The sequence below is a fragment of the Caloenas nicobarica genome, chromosome Z (genome assembly GCF_036013445.1).
Source record: "Caloenas nicobarica isolate bCalNic1 chromosome Z, bCalNic1.hap1, whole genome shotgun sequence".
Lineage (NCBI taxonomy): Eukaryota > Metazoa > Chordata > Aves > Columbiformes > Columbidae > Caloenas > Caloenas nicobarica.
In genome coordinates this window covers 83757195-83773921 of record NC_088284.1, presented here as the reverse complement: position 1 = coordinate 83773921, position 16727 = coordinate 83757195, and the positions used below count along the sequence as shown (strand labels likewise).

At 39.1% G+C, this 16727-nt stretch overlaps 1 protein-coding gene across 3 annotated transcripts in view; it reads left to right on the top strand.

The window, feature by feature from the left end:
• MCTP1 (multiple C2 and transmembrane domain containing 1) overlaps nt 1-16727 on the top strand; it is a 271911-nt gene that overhangs the window by 138161 nt on the left and 117023 nt on the right. For 2 of the 3 annotated variants that reach the window (XR_010607827.1, XM_065656220.1), the window contains exons 6-7: nt 4076-4240; nt 5840-5970. Coding sequence is in view for 2 of the 3 variants with exons in the window: in XM_065656220.1 (XP_065512292.1) it covers nt 4076-4240; nt 5840-5970 (296 nt within the window). In the remaining variant the exon portion in view is untranslated. Of the gene's footprint in view, nt 1-4068; nt 4241-5839; nt 5971-16727 lie in introns of all 3 variants that reach the window. The other variant, XM_065656221.1, reaches the window with a different exon arrangement.

The following is a 16727-nucleotide window of genomic DNA, read 5'->3' as shown; positions in this document are numbered from 1 at the left end:
AAATATGTTAACTTAAGTTTGCTGCAGTCATTTGCAACACCGGGTTTGATTCACTTTGCTGCATTTGTACATCTGTCTTCTGGTCAGCAATGGAGAGTAGTATAATTCCTTCCTACATTCTTTCACTATTTTCTTGATTGGAATTTTATTTAAAGCATCCAAGCCAAAGTAATTTTTTGGATAGAAGTTCCTCTGCAGGACATACAGCTGCATTTGAAGAGGTGATGACAGATCATGGGGTTTCTCCAACTCATTGCGAGCTAGAGTTTCAAAGGTCACTTGGATACCTAAAGATAAATACTTACAGAATTTTCAAAAGCACTTAGTAAAGGCATCTTTTCTTTTCAATAAAGTAAGAATAAAGTTGTGGCAATTAATATACTCATCAAGAACACGGTCTTGATGAACCTGGGGCAACTCCCAGATTCAGGCTAAGACTAGTTGTTTTCCCACCCAGCAATGTTACCCAGTAATATGTTGTAAGACCATCTTTCAGCTCTAACATTTTATTGGGCTAACTACATAAATCATATCTAACAGAGGAAACACTTCTGTGTCAGAAGATCTTCCGCTATTGGCATCACTAGCCCTCCCACTACGCGACATGTAGACAAAATAGGTGAAACACAAATGAAAGCTGGTTTTATCATATAAGAAAATGTTAGTTTTGCATGCTGTTTACATTAGAAGCATTAAAGCAGTGTATGGATGTGAAAAAATGAGAGTTTTTCTTTTACAGGCAGCTTTGAGTGTCCTTTGACATGAAAAACTCCTTTTCCAAAGTCTAATTTTAATTTTCTTTTGAGAAAACAGAGAAAGAAAGCTTCATAGTAGGCAGGCTGCAACTTCTTTGGGTTCCCCCTCCCTATTCCTTTTTTTTTTTAGTTTAGAACATGGCAAGTGAGAATCTCCATGCCTGCATATAAATTCACAAGAATGTGAATAATAATCACATGTTAATGACCATTGGTTGTGGCCTGAGATCTTGACCTTGCTTCTTTCCAAATTGTGGCATTATAAAAACAGTATGGCCTGTTTCAGACAGAATATTATGAAATATATAACTTTCCACCTATTCCCAGAGAAATCAAAAGCTGTGCAGTTGCTTCCTGTATTTGTCTGTTTGGGGCAGAAGGGTGAAGACAGACACATTACCTGCTTTCTGACTGAAATAGGTTACTTAAGAATTAGTCTTCAGAAATATCCCTTCGTAGGAGAAATTTGGAAACATCTGTGCTCATTTCTTTGTTTTGCTCTCATGGTTTCCCTTCTGACTTTGTAACTAACTTACTGTGGGCTGGATTGCAGAAGTTTGCTTAAATATCTAAAAATTTACCTAGAAACGATGCATCTGTATCACATTACGAAATTAAATTCACAAGAGAAGAACTCTAAAATCTGAAATCAGTCTTATTTTTCCATCTATTAGTTTTTTGTCAAATTCGACTTGAAATCTAAGCATTCTTTTTATTTATTTTACTTCCTACAAGAAAGATTTATGAAATTAGAGATTATGTCAGTGTCTGTAATTTCCAAGGATAAGGATGACTTTGACTGGAAGGAAAGTGTGTTTTAGATGTCAGTTCAGATGCTGTCCAACCTCACTTGGAAACAAGAAAAAAGCAGTTTCACTGTCAGTCAACATGCCAAGGTGCTTTATGTGTCGCAGCTGTGAGATCTGACCCAAAAGGGCTTTCCCCAGCAAATATTTTTGTTTTCAGGGTTTCTACCTGGCTCTTGTAAACTCCTGTCCAATCCGTCTGTCACTTTGCACTCTGAGCTTCATTGGTCAGATCTTGCCGCCTTGTACGTAAATTATCCACATTGGTGAAACTCCCTACTGGTCATAAAAAATCAGCGTGTTTTATGTAGTGGCAGCTGGTCTAATACAGCAAATTATTTGAAGAGCTGTTGAAAATGTGGAATTTAGATCAAGTATACTCTCTAAATGATTCAATGTCTCATTCGTGATTAGTGGAGAGCTGTGCAGTTGTACTTAAGCTTGGCTTTAAAAGAGCTCTGAATGCAAAGTCATGCTTACTTTCCGTGATAGAAGCCTGAAAATTGTTTGGATTCCCATTCACCTCTCAAAAAAAACCCCCAACAATTTGATATTCTTTGCCAACACTGCTTCTATCCCAGTGTGAAATACCTTCCTAAATGTGCCTTGTCTCTTCTTTCTTTATTAGCACCTTATGTTCAGGGCATAGTCAGTTTTGATTATTTACTATTCAGTGTTTTGCTCTGAACTTTCTAAGAAACTGGAACAAGAAGAAAGCCAAACACCTACCAATTCTTCACAAGTCTTTACAATGTTGACTGTATACCCCCGAAGAAGAAGTATTTCTGCCAAGAAAAAAATTATGAAATTTAATAATGTTCCCATGTTGTAAATAAAATCTCTTGTGGCAACTGAGTTTCCCACTTGTGCCTTAATTTTTGTAGAGTTTCTGCTCTCTGATGTCCCGCTGTGGTTTGTGATGCAGGTTAAGTTAAAGGTTATTCCACTTCCCAGTCTGCAGTTCCTTGGTTACCTTCAGAGAAACAATACATTTGTGAGAAATTTCTCTGCAGTTAAATCCTTCACTTCATGAAGAAGAATCTTTAATAAATATAGTGAAATATTTTGCCAGTAACTGTACTACTTGGAATGAATAGCCATTAGAAAATGTAAATACATGCCAATATGATATCTGAAATACTGCTAAAAGTGTGTTATTTGTGTTCGTTCCAATCCCAGTGGCCCAAATCCTCGTGTATAACACTTCTCTCCAGAGTAGGGTGCATCCAGATTATAATCCAGTGATTATACCGCAGTGTGCTTTCTGTAATCTTCTCTGGGTAATAAAGTAAAATTCCTGCCCCGGGCACTTGCCTAGCTGTAACTGTCCTCTGAAAGATTCAAACCAAATTTGCACGGAAAGCCTCTAACAGAGGTACTGGGGGTTCAAACTGAAGAAGCCAACCGCGCAACCCTTCATGTATGGAGGGCTGCTGAGCCCACAGAGCCTTTGTTGCTGAAACTATGTTGCATAATAAATAAAATTAATATATTTGATATATTTACAGCTGAGTATACATGCAGACTCACTTTTTTTTGATTCCTAGGAAGAATAATCTGTGAGTTTAAATACTGTTTAGGTACCTAGTGTTCTGATTTTAGACACAGTAACCTTGAGCGAATGCAATTTTGGAATAAAAGGAAGAGCCTTTGGCAACCTTGCTCCTCCTGGGATGTGTTTGCCCACCTTGGGGTGCCCAGGTGATTTTCCCAGTCTGGTGCCTCGTATCCCTGTAGCTCAGAGCAAACCAGAGCTGATCTTACGTCCCACTCTCCCACCCCTGGAGAAATTCACTGATGGATGCTGTGGCCATCTGGTTTGTGTGGGTGTGTGTGAATTTTATTTTAACCCCCAAAATCAGCATCCGAGGGTTCGCTGTCCACAAGGATCCACGCAATTCCCATCAGAGGCTCTGCAACATCTTGTCCTGAAACTCTTGAACCTAAGTGTTGGTATTTAATTCAGTTCTCCTTGCTGTTTCTGGGAATACCACATCATTTACAGGCTGAGGTAGTTGTCATGTGCATGAGAGTTTATTGACTTATTTTTCCTTGGTCCATACTTGTCATGGTGGCTTTATATTCTTTGAATGGAAGTTTCATTTTTTTCACTGTTTTTTATGTTTTAGTGTTTGTCCAAGTTCATTCAATCATATGCTACTAATAGAAGAGACTTTGTAAAATCCATTTGTAATGTTGTGAGTTCTATCAGCACAGAGAGAAGCGAATCAGGAAAAAAACACTTTTTTTCTGAACATTTCCTTAAGTAGCATTTGTTCTGCTTGCTTCTGCAGAAGGAATATATGACACTACTTGCATATTTGTCACTGTTTTGTTTCTCTCCAAGTAATTCTTTGTAATATAGTTTGCATATGTACTGTCAAATAACTTCAAAATGGCTTAACATGGTTGTTTTACGTTCATAGCTGTATGAAATTGAACACTAAAACACAGGGGGAAGATTTTGGAACTGTTTTAACTGAATTCTATGTTTTTATTTCCCTAACGTTTCAGACCCAGAGCTTACGTCTCTCAGACCTGCACAGAAAATCTCAGCTATGGAGAGGGATTGTCAGCGTTACCTTAATAGAAGGTCGTGAACTTAAGGCGATGGATGCAAATGGACTCAGTGATCCTTATGTGAAGTTCCGGCTGGGGCACCAGAAGTACAAGAGCAAGGTAATTTTAGGTGTGACCTAATATCCACATTGGCTGCATTCAAAATGTTTTGTTCCTGGTTTTGGCTTGCATGACTTATTTCAGTAGCTATGGAGATTTTTTGTGTATTAATTCGCTGCCAAGGCACTCGAAGCTTTGTTTAGATGTTTTTTCTTATTTCGTTATAAATAAAAATAGGACTAGATGGTGAAAAATGTAGCACTGGAAAATGCAGGGTGGTTGAGAGGCACACCTGATTTTTCCATGTAGCCTGTGTTGGGTTTTTCTGACAAGTAGATCCCAGCTTTTTGCGTCTTGATGCCGGCAGATTCTTGGATCTTTTGCAGAGTCTTATCCTCAAACCCATATCATGCTTTTATTCTCACTTTCTTCAGTGTGTCCTTACAGCAAGTTTCATTGAAGTTTTTTATATGTAGAATCATTTTGGTTGGAAGAGACCCTTAGGATCATCAAGTCCTACCACAACCTAACTCTTGCACTAAACCATGTCCCTAAGAACCTCGTCTAAATGCCTTTTAAACCCCTCCAGGGATGGTGACTCCCCCACTGCCCTGGGCAGCCTGTTCCAATGCCTGACAACCCTTTCCGGGAAGAATTTTTTCCTAATATCCAATGTAAACCTCCCCTGGCACCACAACTTGAGGCCATTTACTCTTGTCCTATCACTTGTTACTTGTATGAGCTTAGGAGGTAGAGGCGTTTGTTCAGGGACAAAATTATTGTGGAGACTTGCTTGGCATTCTTGAAAAGTTTCATAGCATTTCTGCATTTTAATCTTGTCTGATTTTTCTGGTTTTTTAGTTGTTTTTTGTTTGTTTGTTGTTTTGGGTTTTTTTTTTTCGAGCCAGTGGAACTGGTGGATGTAAAAAGGAGTGATTGCTTCATAGGGAAGGTACTAGACAGTTTCCATTCTCACTCAGGACAGATGCAACTACTGTGACTACTGTTTTTGCATTAGGGTAGAAATATCTGCAATCTTTCTGTTCTGCAGAACGTGGTCAGAAGTACATGAATTTGATTGAAGTTACTTCTTTTGTCAGAAGTAACTGTACTGAAAATGGTTGTGAAAGCGACTTTGATCTGAGTTGCAAAGGAAAGGAAGTAAAACACAGTTTTGAAAAACAAGAGTATTACATAAAAAGTAAACCGTAGTATCATCTTTGTCCAAGTATTACTGCATCCGGGGAAAGAGAAGGTGATAAAATTGTTTCTGTTCAAATACATACAGTCAACATCTCCTTGTCATTGCAGGTGCTTTGTTTTCCTTTTGGCTCAGACTCATATCTTTGCAGCGAACTGACACGTAAGAGAGAGCATAATTATTCTACAGAAAAATGGATCCATTCCCAGGATAAATCCTTTGTTCAGGAGTCTTTTGAAGGTGACAGGTTGCAGGATTTTGGAGGTTACTGTTGTGTCAGAGAGGCATGAAGGAACTGGCCAGCAGTATTTTCTAATTACTATTTTTTAATTCCCACCACTTAAGATACTCATACTGCAAAAGAAAAAACGTCCTGAACAGACTCTAAAGATCAAGTCCTTTCAAGAAAGCATATGCCTATGCAATGCAATATGACTTTCTTTTTGCTCTCCTTTCAGATTGTGCCAAAAACTTTGAATCCTCAGTGGAGAGAGCAGTTTGACTTTCATCTCTATGAAGAACGAGGTGGAATTATTGATATTACCGTGTGGGACAAAGATGTTGGCAAAAGGGATGATTTTATTGGCAGGTTTGTGCAATTACAGCCTTCTTGTTCCCCTGGGATGAGAGCAGATGATTAAAATGAGCTTTGCCGTTGAAACTACTTCTTATGACCGTTTGTTCTTGCTTTTTTTCTTTTCTTTTTTTTTTTTTTTTTTTTTTTTAAGTAGGGGAGGAATTTTTTTTTCAAATATCAGTACAGTTGGCTGCATTGGTGTAATTCTTTACTTTGATGGTGTAAGATAATTTTTAGTGACCAGTAGGTGGCAGCTTTTACCAATTGATAGACTTGATTCTCCAAAATATAAATCCCACATTTAGAGCAATAATGAAGATGCAGGAAGTTCCATATGGCAACGTCCGGCTTGGAGGAGAAATAGGTCTCATGTCTTCTAATAGGAGCATAATACCAAAATCATGTACTTGGTTTTTAATCTGTTTGGCAGATGAAATGAGAATCTTGAAGGACTACACACAGCTTTTGGGGCAAAGAAATAAGGTCATTCACCTAATTCATTTTCAGGAGAAGTGAATATTTGGGATCTGTCTTAAGAGGTCAAGAAATGGTATAAATTTGTGTGGTTGTGCTCTGTTTTACTGTGTAGGAAGATGAAAGATGCTGATTTTTTTATGACTAACTTTTAGCTAACGGGAAAATACTGTCTTGTTGTTACAGATACTGTGCAAAATTGGTGCTATTTTGAAAGCTCAGATATTTGTTCACATCATGCTTTAATTGATATTCATGCAGTCATAATAATAGTAATTATTATCCATGCTATATACTTTGATTGTTTGCTAATATATTGGGTTTAGGTGCTTTCACTAGGACATTGATGCTATTAACTAGTAGAATTACTTTTTTTGGTAATTAAAATCATGAATGGAAATCCCACAGACAGAGACGTGCACTTCTGATGTCAATGTGGTTATGTTTCTACTAACCTTTTCCTCTCTCTTGTTCCATTTAGGGTAATGGATTTCTTTATCAAGCTAGATCAGTTGGATAATATTCTGTGTTTATTTCCTACTGTAAATTGTGGGAACTCAGAATACATACAGAGTCTGTGGGAAGCAAACAGCTTTAATATCAGACAAAACCATTTTTCAAAAGTGTACACAGTAGGATTATATTTTACATGATGAAACCCTATGGATGGAGAGTTATGCTTATATTTGAATTTTACATTGTGTTTTTTCCCTTGCTTGATTTCAGTTGGCACATATGGTAACAATAACTATTTTTCTGAAATAACATAATCATTTAGTCCTACGTCAAAATGTGATACACCTTGGGAAATTATTCTTATTTTCTGCTTAACTTCAACCTTCTTATCCAAAAGAAGGTGAGATTCAGAGTTTTCATGTGTAATTTTTCAGAACACTCTCATCAAAGCAGCACTTAAATTGTTACTCTTACCAATAATTATAAAGTCTTTTTAAGAGCCTTGCTTAAAATAAAAGACACCATTTTTGCTCCAAGGCACTTGAAATCTAAATGAGAATGTGATAGAGGAGGAAATTAGAGGAAGAAAATTTTTAAATTCAAACACATGAGCTGCTTAGGTAGCTTTTCAGATACCTAAAAAAGTTGTATGTCTTAAGTGTGCATCTATTTCTTTATGGTAACTGCATGCTATTATTCAGCTAATGAATGATTTCTACATTTTATTTAGGCCCTAAAAAATCAATAGCATGGGAAACCTTGTCTCCAAGAAGAATGCTTGAAGCCTTTAGCATTTTTCAGTGGGAGAACCTTGTTTTGTTTTGTTCTCTATGATTTTCCTAATTAGGTGTAACTCTTGTATATACCAAAAAAAGATGCTCCTTGAACAAAGTGCTTCTGCAGCATATAACTGATTTTAAGAAAATCAGTGGGTTTTTTTCCCCAAAATCTTGATGCTCTTGATTTTTTTGACCTCTCTGCTGTCAGTGTGTATATAGTCCCTCTTCAGTTTGTCCTTTCAGAATCTCACTTCACCTTCTGTCAGTACGTTATCTCTGGATAATGCAACCTGCAAACAAATTCCTCTCCATGAAGATTTCCGTGAAAAACTTTGTCATTTGTCAAGCTCAATCTGAATGCAAAAATAGGTCTTAATAAATCTCCCTCCCTGATGCTCTTTTCCAATCACTGTGGATAAAAATCACTGACACCTGACAGCTCCACTTTACATTGACCTCCCTTCCCAGTTTCTCATTTTGAGGCTGCCTCTAAAAGCTGTAAATACTTTGGTACAGACACTGCAGACTTGCTGTGCTAAATGTGTGTTAATTTTGGAAAGCACGGCTAGTCACACTCCATGACTAAGGCTCTGTGGCTCTGAAGGCACATGTAATAAATCGGATGTTTTGATTCAGGATCCAGGAAAAGTGATAATGAGGCTGTGGGAGGGAAACAAAAGATTTCCTGGTAGTGTTCTAGCATTGCTCAGTGATGGAGAGTATTCCCTTTCATTTTATTGTGATCTTCCCACTTTCTTGAGTAGTGCTCCAGCAGCAGCTGTTTCATTATATAGGAATATTTTAATTAAATTTAAAGGAAAACAGTGATTTCTTGAAGATGTCCTAACTGCCCCAAGTGTGGTCCAGGAGGAGCCAAACTTGATTGAAGGAGATGCCTGATTGAGAGAAACAGCAGACCAAACTGAAGGAAAATGTTGTTTAAGGAGCAGTTCTCACCTTTCATCCACGGTGCTGGTTGTTTGTGTCCTCCTTATTCATCTGTTGCAGAGCACACATGAAGGTCAGCAGAATTTCCCATGCAAAATAGGTGTCATCGAGCTGCTTTGCCAGGGGATCTCTTTGAAGAGCGCCATCCCTAAAAGGGGTTCAGCACTTCCAAACTGAGCTGGCTGCAGAGAAACAGCGTTGTTGGGTGGAAGGCTGAAAGGTTGAACTCCAGGTTCCTCCTGGAAAACAACACGGGAAGCTCCCTTGAACTGGAATATTCCTGCTGCACTGAGCTCTGTAACTTGCAAATTTTATCCCAGAGCAGAATGTCATGACTTCTCCTGGAATGACACTCTGTCTCAGCTGCACTTTGGTGAAATGGAAGAACCGGGAAGTTAGGAAGGTTGACTTCTGTGGGCCCTGCAGGTATCACCATACTATTTGGGCTGGAGCATGGTAAGGGCCAGGAAGAAGCTGGGAGTGTGACAAGGCAATGATGACATGTGTGCTCAGACTGTGAGGGCTTGCAGTCCTGTTTTGAGGGCAAGAAGATGAAGGAAAGCTGAGGAACCTCAGCTGGGTGAAGCTCATGGCAGGGGTTGGACTAGATGAGCTTTGAAGGTCCTTTCCAACCCAAACTCTACTTTGAGAAGGCTGAAGGCATGGAAGTGAGATTCTGGCTTTGGGGAGGGCATGACAGGAGAAGGATGGAAGTGGAAGGGGTGGCTTCTAAGAGGGAGGAAGGTATTAAAAGGGTGAGAGTGACAGCATGACATCCTAATTCAGAGAAGGAGCAAGATACATCTGTCACAGAACTAGAATAAAGCTCCGTCTTCATCTCAGTGCTCAGGCATGTTCAGTGTGGTGGTTCCTGAAATGAGATGCTGGCTGATCAATTTCCATTCTTAACTTTGAGCATCACATGTTTGCAAAATTAATTTGAGTTTCAGTTGTGTACGTTCTCCATGAGAATGTAAAGGATGTGACGTCTTGCAAACTTCTGTCTTACAATGCTCTAAAAAACTGAAATCCTAGAACCATTTCAATGTTTATTCAATTATTATTTCAGGGATTTCAAAAGCCTGGAGAATGACCTCATGGGAAAGCTTCAAGGAAAACAGTCTGATCATATACAAATTTGTATGAGGAAACACTGGGCTTGATCAGAACTGAGCTTCATCATACAGGAGATTAAATTCAGACATTCTTCTGAATGTCACTTCCTAAAAAAACCTCAACATTCCAGGACCAAAGACATGAGGTCTAAAAGTTCTTTTTTTGGAAAGCAACATCATCTAAAGCCATAGGGGCAGCCTTCTCAGGTTCAAATAAGCTTGTGAACTTGCATGAGCAGTATTAGTCATTGTATGTATGTGTGTATATTTTTCAGTCTGAGTACATTTAGTATTCACATTTTTTTGCTACGAGTAAATAATTTCTCTTCCGTATTGAGTCAATATACTCCTGTGATTAAAAACATATACTGGAGTAAGTTTATGGAGGTAATACTAAGATGAAAATGAAGGTGAAATGATTTTAATCTTCATGTAATTATTTAACTTTCTTATCATCTGCGTTTTTGAAGGCGATCTTGACTGTCACCTTTACGATAATCAGCTAATAAATCCTCATGATTGTTACACCTTTATGCATAGCAGTAATCTGAACAAATTGGCTGCTGACAGCTGCAATAAATTGCCAAGAATGAGTGCTGTCAGAGAACAAGTTGTTTCTGTGAACACACAGGATAAGTAAATCCCATGTCATGCAGTTTTATTCAGCTGAAATTATTTGCAATCCAGTATGGCAGAATTTGTAGCACTATTTATTGGTATGAAAAATGTGTGTTTATCTTTAAAATGACATTGACTTCTACTGATATTTTGTGCCAGGAAATTACTGTTGACTTAATCTATATCTATTTTCATCAGTATTTATGGTTGCTACTACCTTCTTCCCATCTGATGCAAATTAAGAACAAAATACTTCATTTATAGTATATTAATTAAAGCTACATATTAATTTTATCTGTAGCAAACTGAAATATCCCATAATCTCTCTGAATATTGTCATGGAAATTCAGATCGGCTTTGTGTGCATGTGTCTACAGGTACACACCATATAATGGATGTTATGAAATACAAAAGTTAAAATATTGAAAATTAAGTATTTAGGTTTTCAACACTTAATCTGTTATGTCTTCTCTATTTAGTTTTTTCATAATAATGAAGCCATAGAGGGTTTTTTGGGTGCACGTAAATACAAGCAATATGTGACCTGTGGTGCTGCATTATTAATCTGGAGCACATGGATACACTACCCAAAGTTCTAAACTAAAGTGAGATTTTTATATAAAATATTTATAACTTTTTTTCCTTTTTTTTCCCACTGAAATCTGTGTAATTTCACTGTGAGAGACTGAATGCTATCAGAGAGAACCAAGTGGTGCTGTAAAGATGCATATAGATACTGCAACACGCGTATAAAGTTGAGTGAAGGACAGTAAATATACTAAATATACTGCTAATGTTACGTCCTAGGGGTTTTTTTTACTGCTAATGTTTCTTCCTAGATGTTGTGGAGACCGTGATTTACAGTAAAATACTGGCAATTTTGCTTTTTAAATATTGTTGCCCAAGATAGAGGTTTTGAATAGTAGGTGTGAAAGTCTGTGTTAATGTTGAAATTGATGAATCTCGAAGTTTTCTCAATTTTGCAAAACTCTGTAGAGAGAAAACAGGTTCCTCTGGAACTGTAAATCGTGCTTTATTGTGCTGGTCTTCCAGACATTTTCTTTCATGTGGTGGTTTGAAAATTTCTGCATTTTGAAGTAACTTTGGAAGGATATCTTCTTTTCAAACTTTAAACGTGATGGTCAACACGCTGTTGTAATTTGAGTTTTGAACTGTATGCGCTAGTGAGTTACACAGCAGTTCTGTACAAACACAGACAAGCACACAACAACAGCCTGTGTGTATAATAGTTTGTTGATTATACGTGATGACTAAAGTTAAATTATTGCAGATGCATTTCTCTATGTAAAATGAAGATTTTGCCTGAAGCATTAAAATCTAAAAATAGGCTATTGGTGGGCCTGCCCTTGACAAAACCTGAGATGTGCTGAGCCGTCTCCATTCCTAATTGTTGTCAGAGGGAATTAGAAGTAAATACTGCATCTCAAAATTCAGCCTTCGGGCATTCCACACCTTATTTAGTACTGTTTCTGCATGTTTTAACTTCTTCTGTTAGTGCAGAAGCACTACTGTTCTGCTAGAAAGCCAAAAAACATTCTGTTTTGGCCCCCAAATCTTCAGTAACTTTCTCTTACAAGATATTGTAGTAGTTACAACTCTTGCCGGCAGTTGTTATTGTCACGTACTTTTGCAAAATTGATAGTATTCCCCAATGTATTCTGAAATACGGAATGCTGCATGTGGGCTGAATTGTGTTTACGGATCCTTCTTCTGACCCTCTGTGGAAATGTACTCCATGGCATGATGTGGGAGTGGCAAAATAAGAGGAAAGCAGAAGGAAAAGTGGCTGCCAAGATGTGAGGAACACGGTATTGAGTGTAAGATGCGGTTAGGGGGGTGGAGAAAGGTTTGTAGGATTTCTGGGAGGCTGAGGTGGGAGCTGTGTGAAAGCTCTTGCAAAGTTGCTTGGACCAACCGGTGACGGAGAACTGTGTAGGAGCAAAGACATAATGTTCATCAAAGCAATAGACTGGTTTAGCAGAGGAAAGTGTTAATTTTGGTGCAAAAAAAATGCAGTGGTGCCAGCACTAAGAGTGCATGGCTGTAGTGTGTGGCTGTGCCATGGGGACAACGTAGGAAATACCACATCATGAAACATCCACAAGTACTTTTTTTTCTGTCTGCACTGTTTCAAAGGTAAATCTATAGTTTTACTGTGAAGAGCTACGTTTAGGAAAACGTTAATTGGTCATTTCAAAATCCATCAAGGGGATGTTGTGGCATGGACTGTGTTTCTTTCAGCAAGCAATAAACACTTGTTGATGTTCAGGCATTGCTCAGTGACCAGTGTGTTTGTCCTGTGCTTCACGCAGCTCTCGTATCTCCATCACTAAGTCTGACTTAGCCCACAGCGCCAGGCTCTGCTCTGTGTCCGTGTCTCGCTGCAGGGCAGCTGGCAGCACGTTCCCTGGTCCCACCGAGCTCTGCAGCGTGTCCCCAGCCCCCCAGGCATCCTCTCCAGCCTCCCGAGCTCCCACCACATCCATCTCCATCACTGTCCTACTCAGTGAGTTTCAGCCTCCAGCATCTTTGGGAGTTCCCCTGGTTTTCGGTTCATCACCTCTATCCACCGCCTGCCCAAGCAGCATGTAGGGTCTGTTGTTTTATTTCTTTCTCGTTATCTTTACACTTAAAAGTGCCACGCTCTGGCTCCCCCAAGAACTTCACGTTACTGCAGTCCTGTCTCTCTGAGCCATGTCATTTTCTGTTGGCGCTTTGCAGAATTTCCCCTCTCCGTTTGTTTCTGGGTTTTACTGGAACATTGTACTCTGCTGATAAAGGATAGGGAGTCTCACAAATTGTAGCAGTTCATGCCTCGCTGCTTCTGATGTGTGTCCAGCTCAGTTCTAATTGCAGAATCGCACAGTTTCCTCTCCTTGGCATCCTTTGGAGCAGCATAGACCTGGATCACAGTGGAGTTAAAAGGCTGTCTTCCTGAACAAGTCATGATGATAATTAAGTTGCCTGGGTTGTAGCCAAGTGGTGCTTTTCTGTCCCTATCACTTAGGATTGTGCCAATTCCTCTTTTATGCTTTATTTTGTCATGTGAGAAAATGATCTCGCTATCTGCTGCCTCTCCCTTGCCTGGCAACCTGGCTTTTAAGAGGCCTTCTATGTCATGTCGCTACCTTTGTAATTCATTCATTAGCAAGGATATTTCACCAGGGTGCCAACGCGGTCTTACATTCCAGGTTCTGTTAGAACTAGAGAGGGGAGGTGATTTTTACCTCTTAGACATGCTGATAATAAAATACTACATATAGCTCTGGCTTCCACACTATTAAAAGGATGCAGGAGAATTTCACTGGATCAGAAAAGTTACAAAAAGTCATTTGAGGGCTGTAGGAGATGTGTTCCAAGGAAATGTATAGGGAGCTGAAGGTGTTTAGCATATCAAAAGGAAGATCAAGAAGAGGTATGATTATGGTCTATGAGTACCTTCACTAGAAGAAGATACAGGGCACTGAAGGCTTTTTCAACCGAGTAAAGAAAGGCATAAAAAGAACCAAAGGCCAGATATATTCAAATTAAAAATAAATCAGAAATGTATTTCTAGCAGCTTGGACGATTAACGCACTGAACGCAGTTTCAGCGAAGTGGTGGGTTCCCCTTAAATCTTCAAACCTTCCTCCATGGGAGCTGTGCCCTGTTTCTGCAGCCGCTTTTCCGTGGTCCTCTGGCACAGGAGCTCGAGGCACTCACCTGGTTTTTCTCCCTTCAGATTTCTCAAGGCCTGAAAATCCAGATTCACAATGCGCCTGATGATGTTCAGGCTGATCTGGGGAGACGCGGCTCTTCCTGAGGGGTCAGCCAGCCCGGGGGATGGTCCCAGTGGTTCCACCACATCCAGTGGTGACACTGGTGTGCGCTGAAGGGACCATAGCACGTGGAGCAGCAGAGTAATGCCAAATACTCAAACCTGCCCTAAAAAACGTAAAACTCACTGAAATGTGATTTGTAGCCATGCTTGAAAATCTGTCCGTGCAGTTAATGGCTATTTTTGCCAGAATTTTTCATGCTGACCTCTTCACAGGTGGAGAACGTTTCTGCCCAGGACAGTGGTGGAGTCACCATCCCTGCAGGGGTTTAAAAGGCATTTAGACAAGGTTCTTAGGGACATGGTTTAGTGTTAGAGTTAGGTTAGGTTATGGTTGGACTCGATGATCCTGAGGGTCTCCTCCAACCAAAGTGATTCTATGATTCTGTGGAGATTTTCTTTCAGCAGCAACATATTAACAGTAATTCCATGAGAAACTGGATTCTCCAAAATGACTATTGTCTCCTGCTTTCTGTGTGACAGCTGCTGGTCATGTGTAACTTACAGCCTTCTGAAAATGGCTGTAATTTTTCATGGTCCTCAGTTTGAGAATGCAAGGCAAAAATTTCTACCACCACAGTGTTCGTTCTGCACCACTTTCTGGTAGCATTCAAGTTCACCTTCAATCTCAAAACACCTTTGTTCTCCATGGAAACAGCTGTAGGTGACAAATGTCTTTCAAGAGAACATCTTAACTGGTGTAAAATTCAGCATTGCTAAAGCTTTCGAGTTTGGAATACTTGTATATACTCTCAGTAATACATAAAGGTGCATTGTCAACTTGAAATTTCCAAAGCTATTTGTCTTTGGAAGGATTTTGTTAGCTTCAGTGCTTGCGAGGAAATCTAATCCAAAAAGGACTTTTTGGGTTTCCCACTGATGTCTGTAGAGATTATTCTAGGATAGGTGAAGTGCTTAGGTAACGCCTTAGTAAAACCAGACTTCTTGCACTGGTCCCATGCAAAGATCTGGTGAGGGCAAAGTAGAACTAGCAATGGTTTGATTTTCATTTTTTTTTTTCAGGAAACTTTGGTGTGAGAGCAAAACAAGTTGATTTTTTTTTTTAATGAAAAACTCAACTTTTGATGGAAAAAAAATTGCAATTTTTTTTAAAGCACCCATAAATTAGAAAGTATCGTCTTTCAACTGAATCTTCTGTGCCTCTGGTGCTCTCCTTGAGCCTCAGCACCTTCCAGTTAGACACATGAGCCGTATCTCCTGCGAGGCCAGAGGAGAAATGCACTTTCCTTGACCTGTACACACAGAGATGCTCTTAACCGAGATGTCCATAAAGCTCAATGGTGACGCTCCTTAATGGAATAACCCTAGTTTTTTATCTAATTACCTGGGGGCCCTTCAGAGGGTATTTTTCCTGTAAAATAGTTAAGGCTTTCACTGGAAAAAGCTTCCAGATAGCTCCCTAGCCTTTGTATGATTTTACAAAATAACAAGCGGGTGGCAGGCTGTGCGTGGAGATCTATCAAGCAGACAATAGAGACGTATTTCTCAGGTAATCTGTTATAGATGTGGTGCTATTAGGAATATTTCATAGCTGTAGGAATGGTGCGCAGATAAAATCGAGTTGTCAGTCATTTCTTTTAGCCTAAATAAAAAATAGCATGGGCTGCTAATGTTGCAGAAGTGCAGTAACTTCAGGAACTGGAGATCTTGGAGCTTGTAGCTCTCATGTAAGCCCTGTAACTTCACAGTCATTGCAGTTTTCTGATGCATGTAGGGTTTATTTTTTCTTCCAGTGGGAGTAGGTTTTGTTTCCTATTTTTGAGTGAGGGGTGGATTATTTCTGCCTTACTTTTATAATAATGACTTTCTGAATCTTTTGCTGACTTTAAGAGAGTTTAGACTGGTTCTTTCAATGGTTATTGGTTAAAGTCTCAGTGTTGTTGCAGACATATTTTTGGGAGGTATCTGTTTTGAAATGAACTAGGAAATAATATTTAACACCAGGGGCATCTTAACCTGCTCCAGCTCTGAATGCTTGATTACAATATTTCTCATCTTAGGGAGGACTTTATACTCCTCACTGCAGCCTAAATAAAAATTTGACAGCCAATGTACATGCACAAAACTTGTATTGACCATCGGTCTGCCCTGACAGCAACAGGTTTAGTCTTTCCTTGCTGTTGTTAATTTTGTTTCTCACTCATCATCTAAAGAGTTCAAAATAGAAGGTAAACATTAAGCTCAGTATGCCATGTCAGTCAGATTTTTTTTTCATCATAAAATAATTGAACCTTGTTACTGTATGAGCTTCGCAGTAGTTTAATTTTGACAGCTGCACAACAGACAATAAATGTTTAAAAAGAAAAAAATTAAAAGGGAATTTTCCTATAGCAAATCTAATCTGCCTGTGATAGCACAGTGCCCATTTTATGAGGCAGCATTTATTCTCATAATTGGCTATTTCCTGTCCTTAAATGCCTATTTATTCATGTCTGCCACCTTTTTCTCGGTTTATTGGCCCTGCGGTCACCACATTATCTTTCTCTTCAAAATCAATTGACATTTTATGAAAAGAGTTTG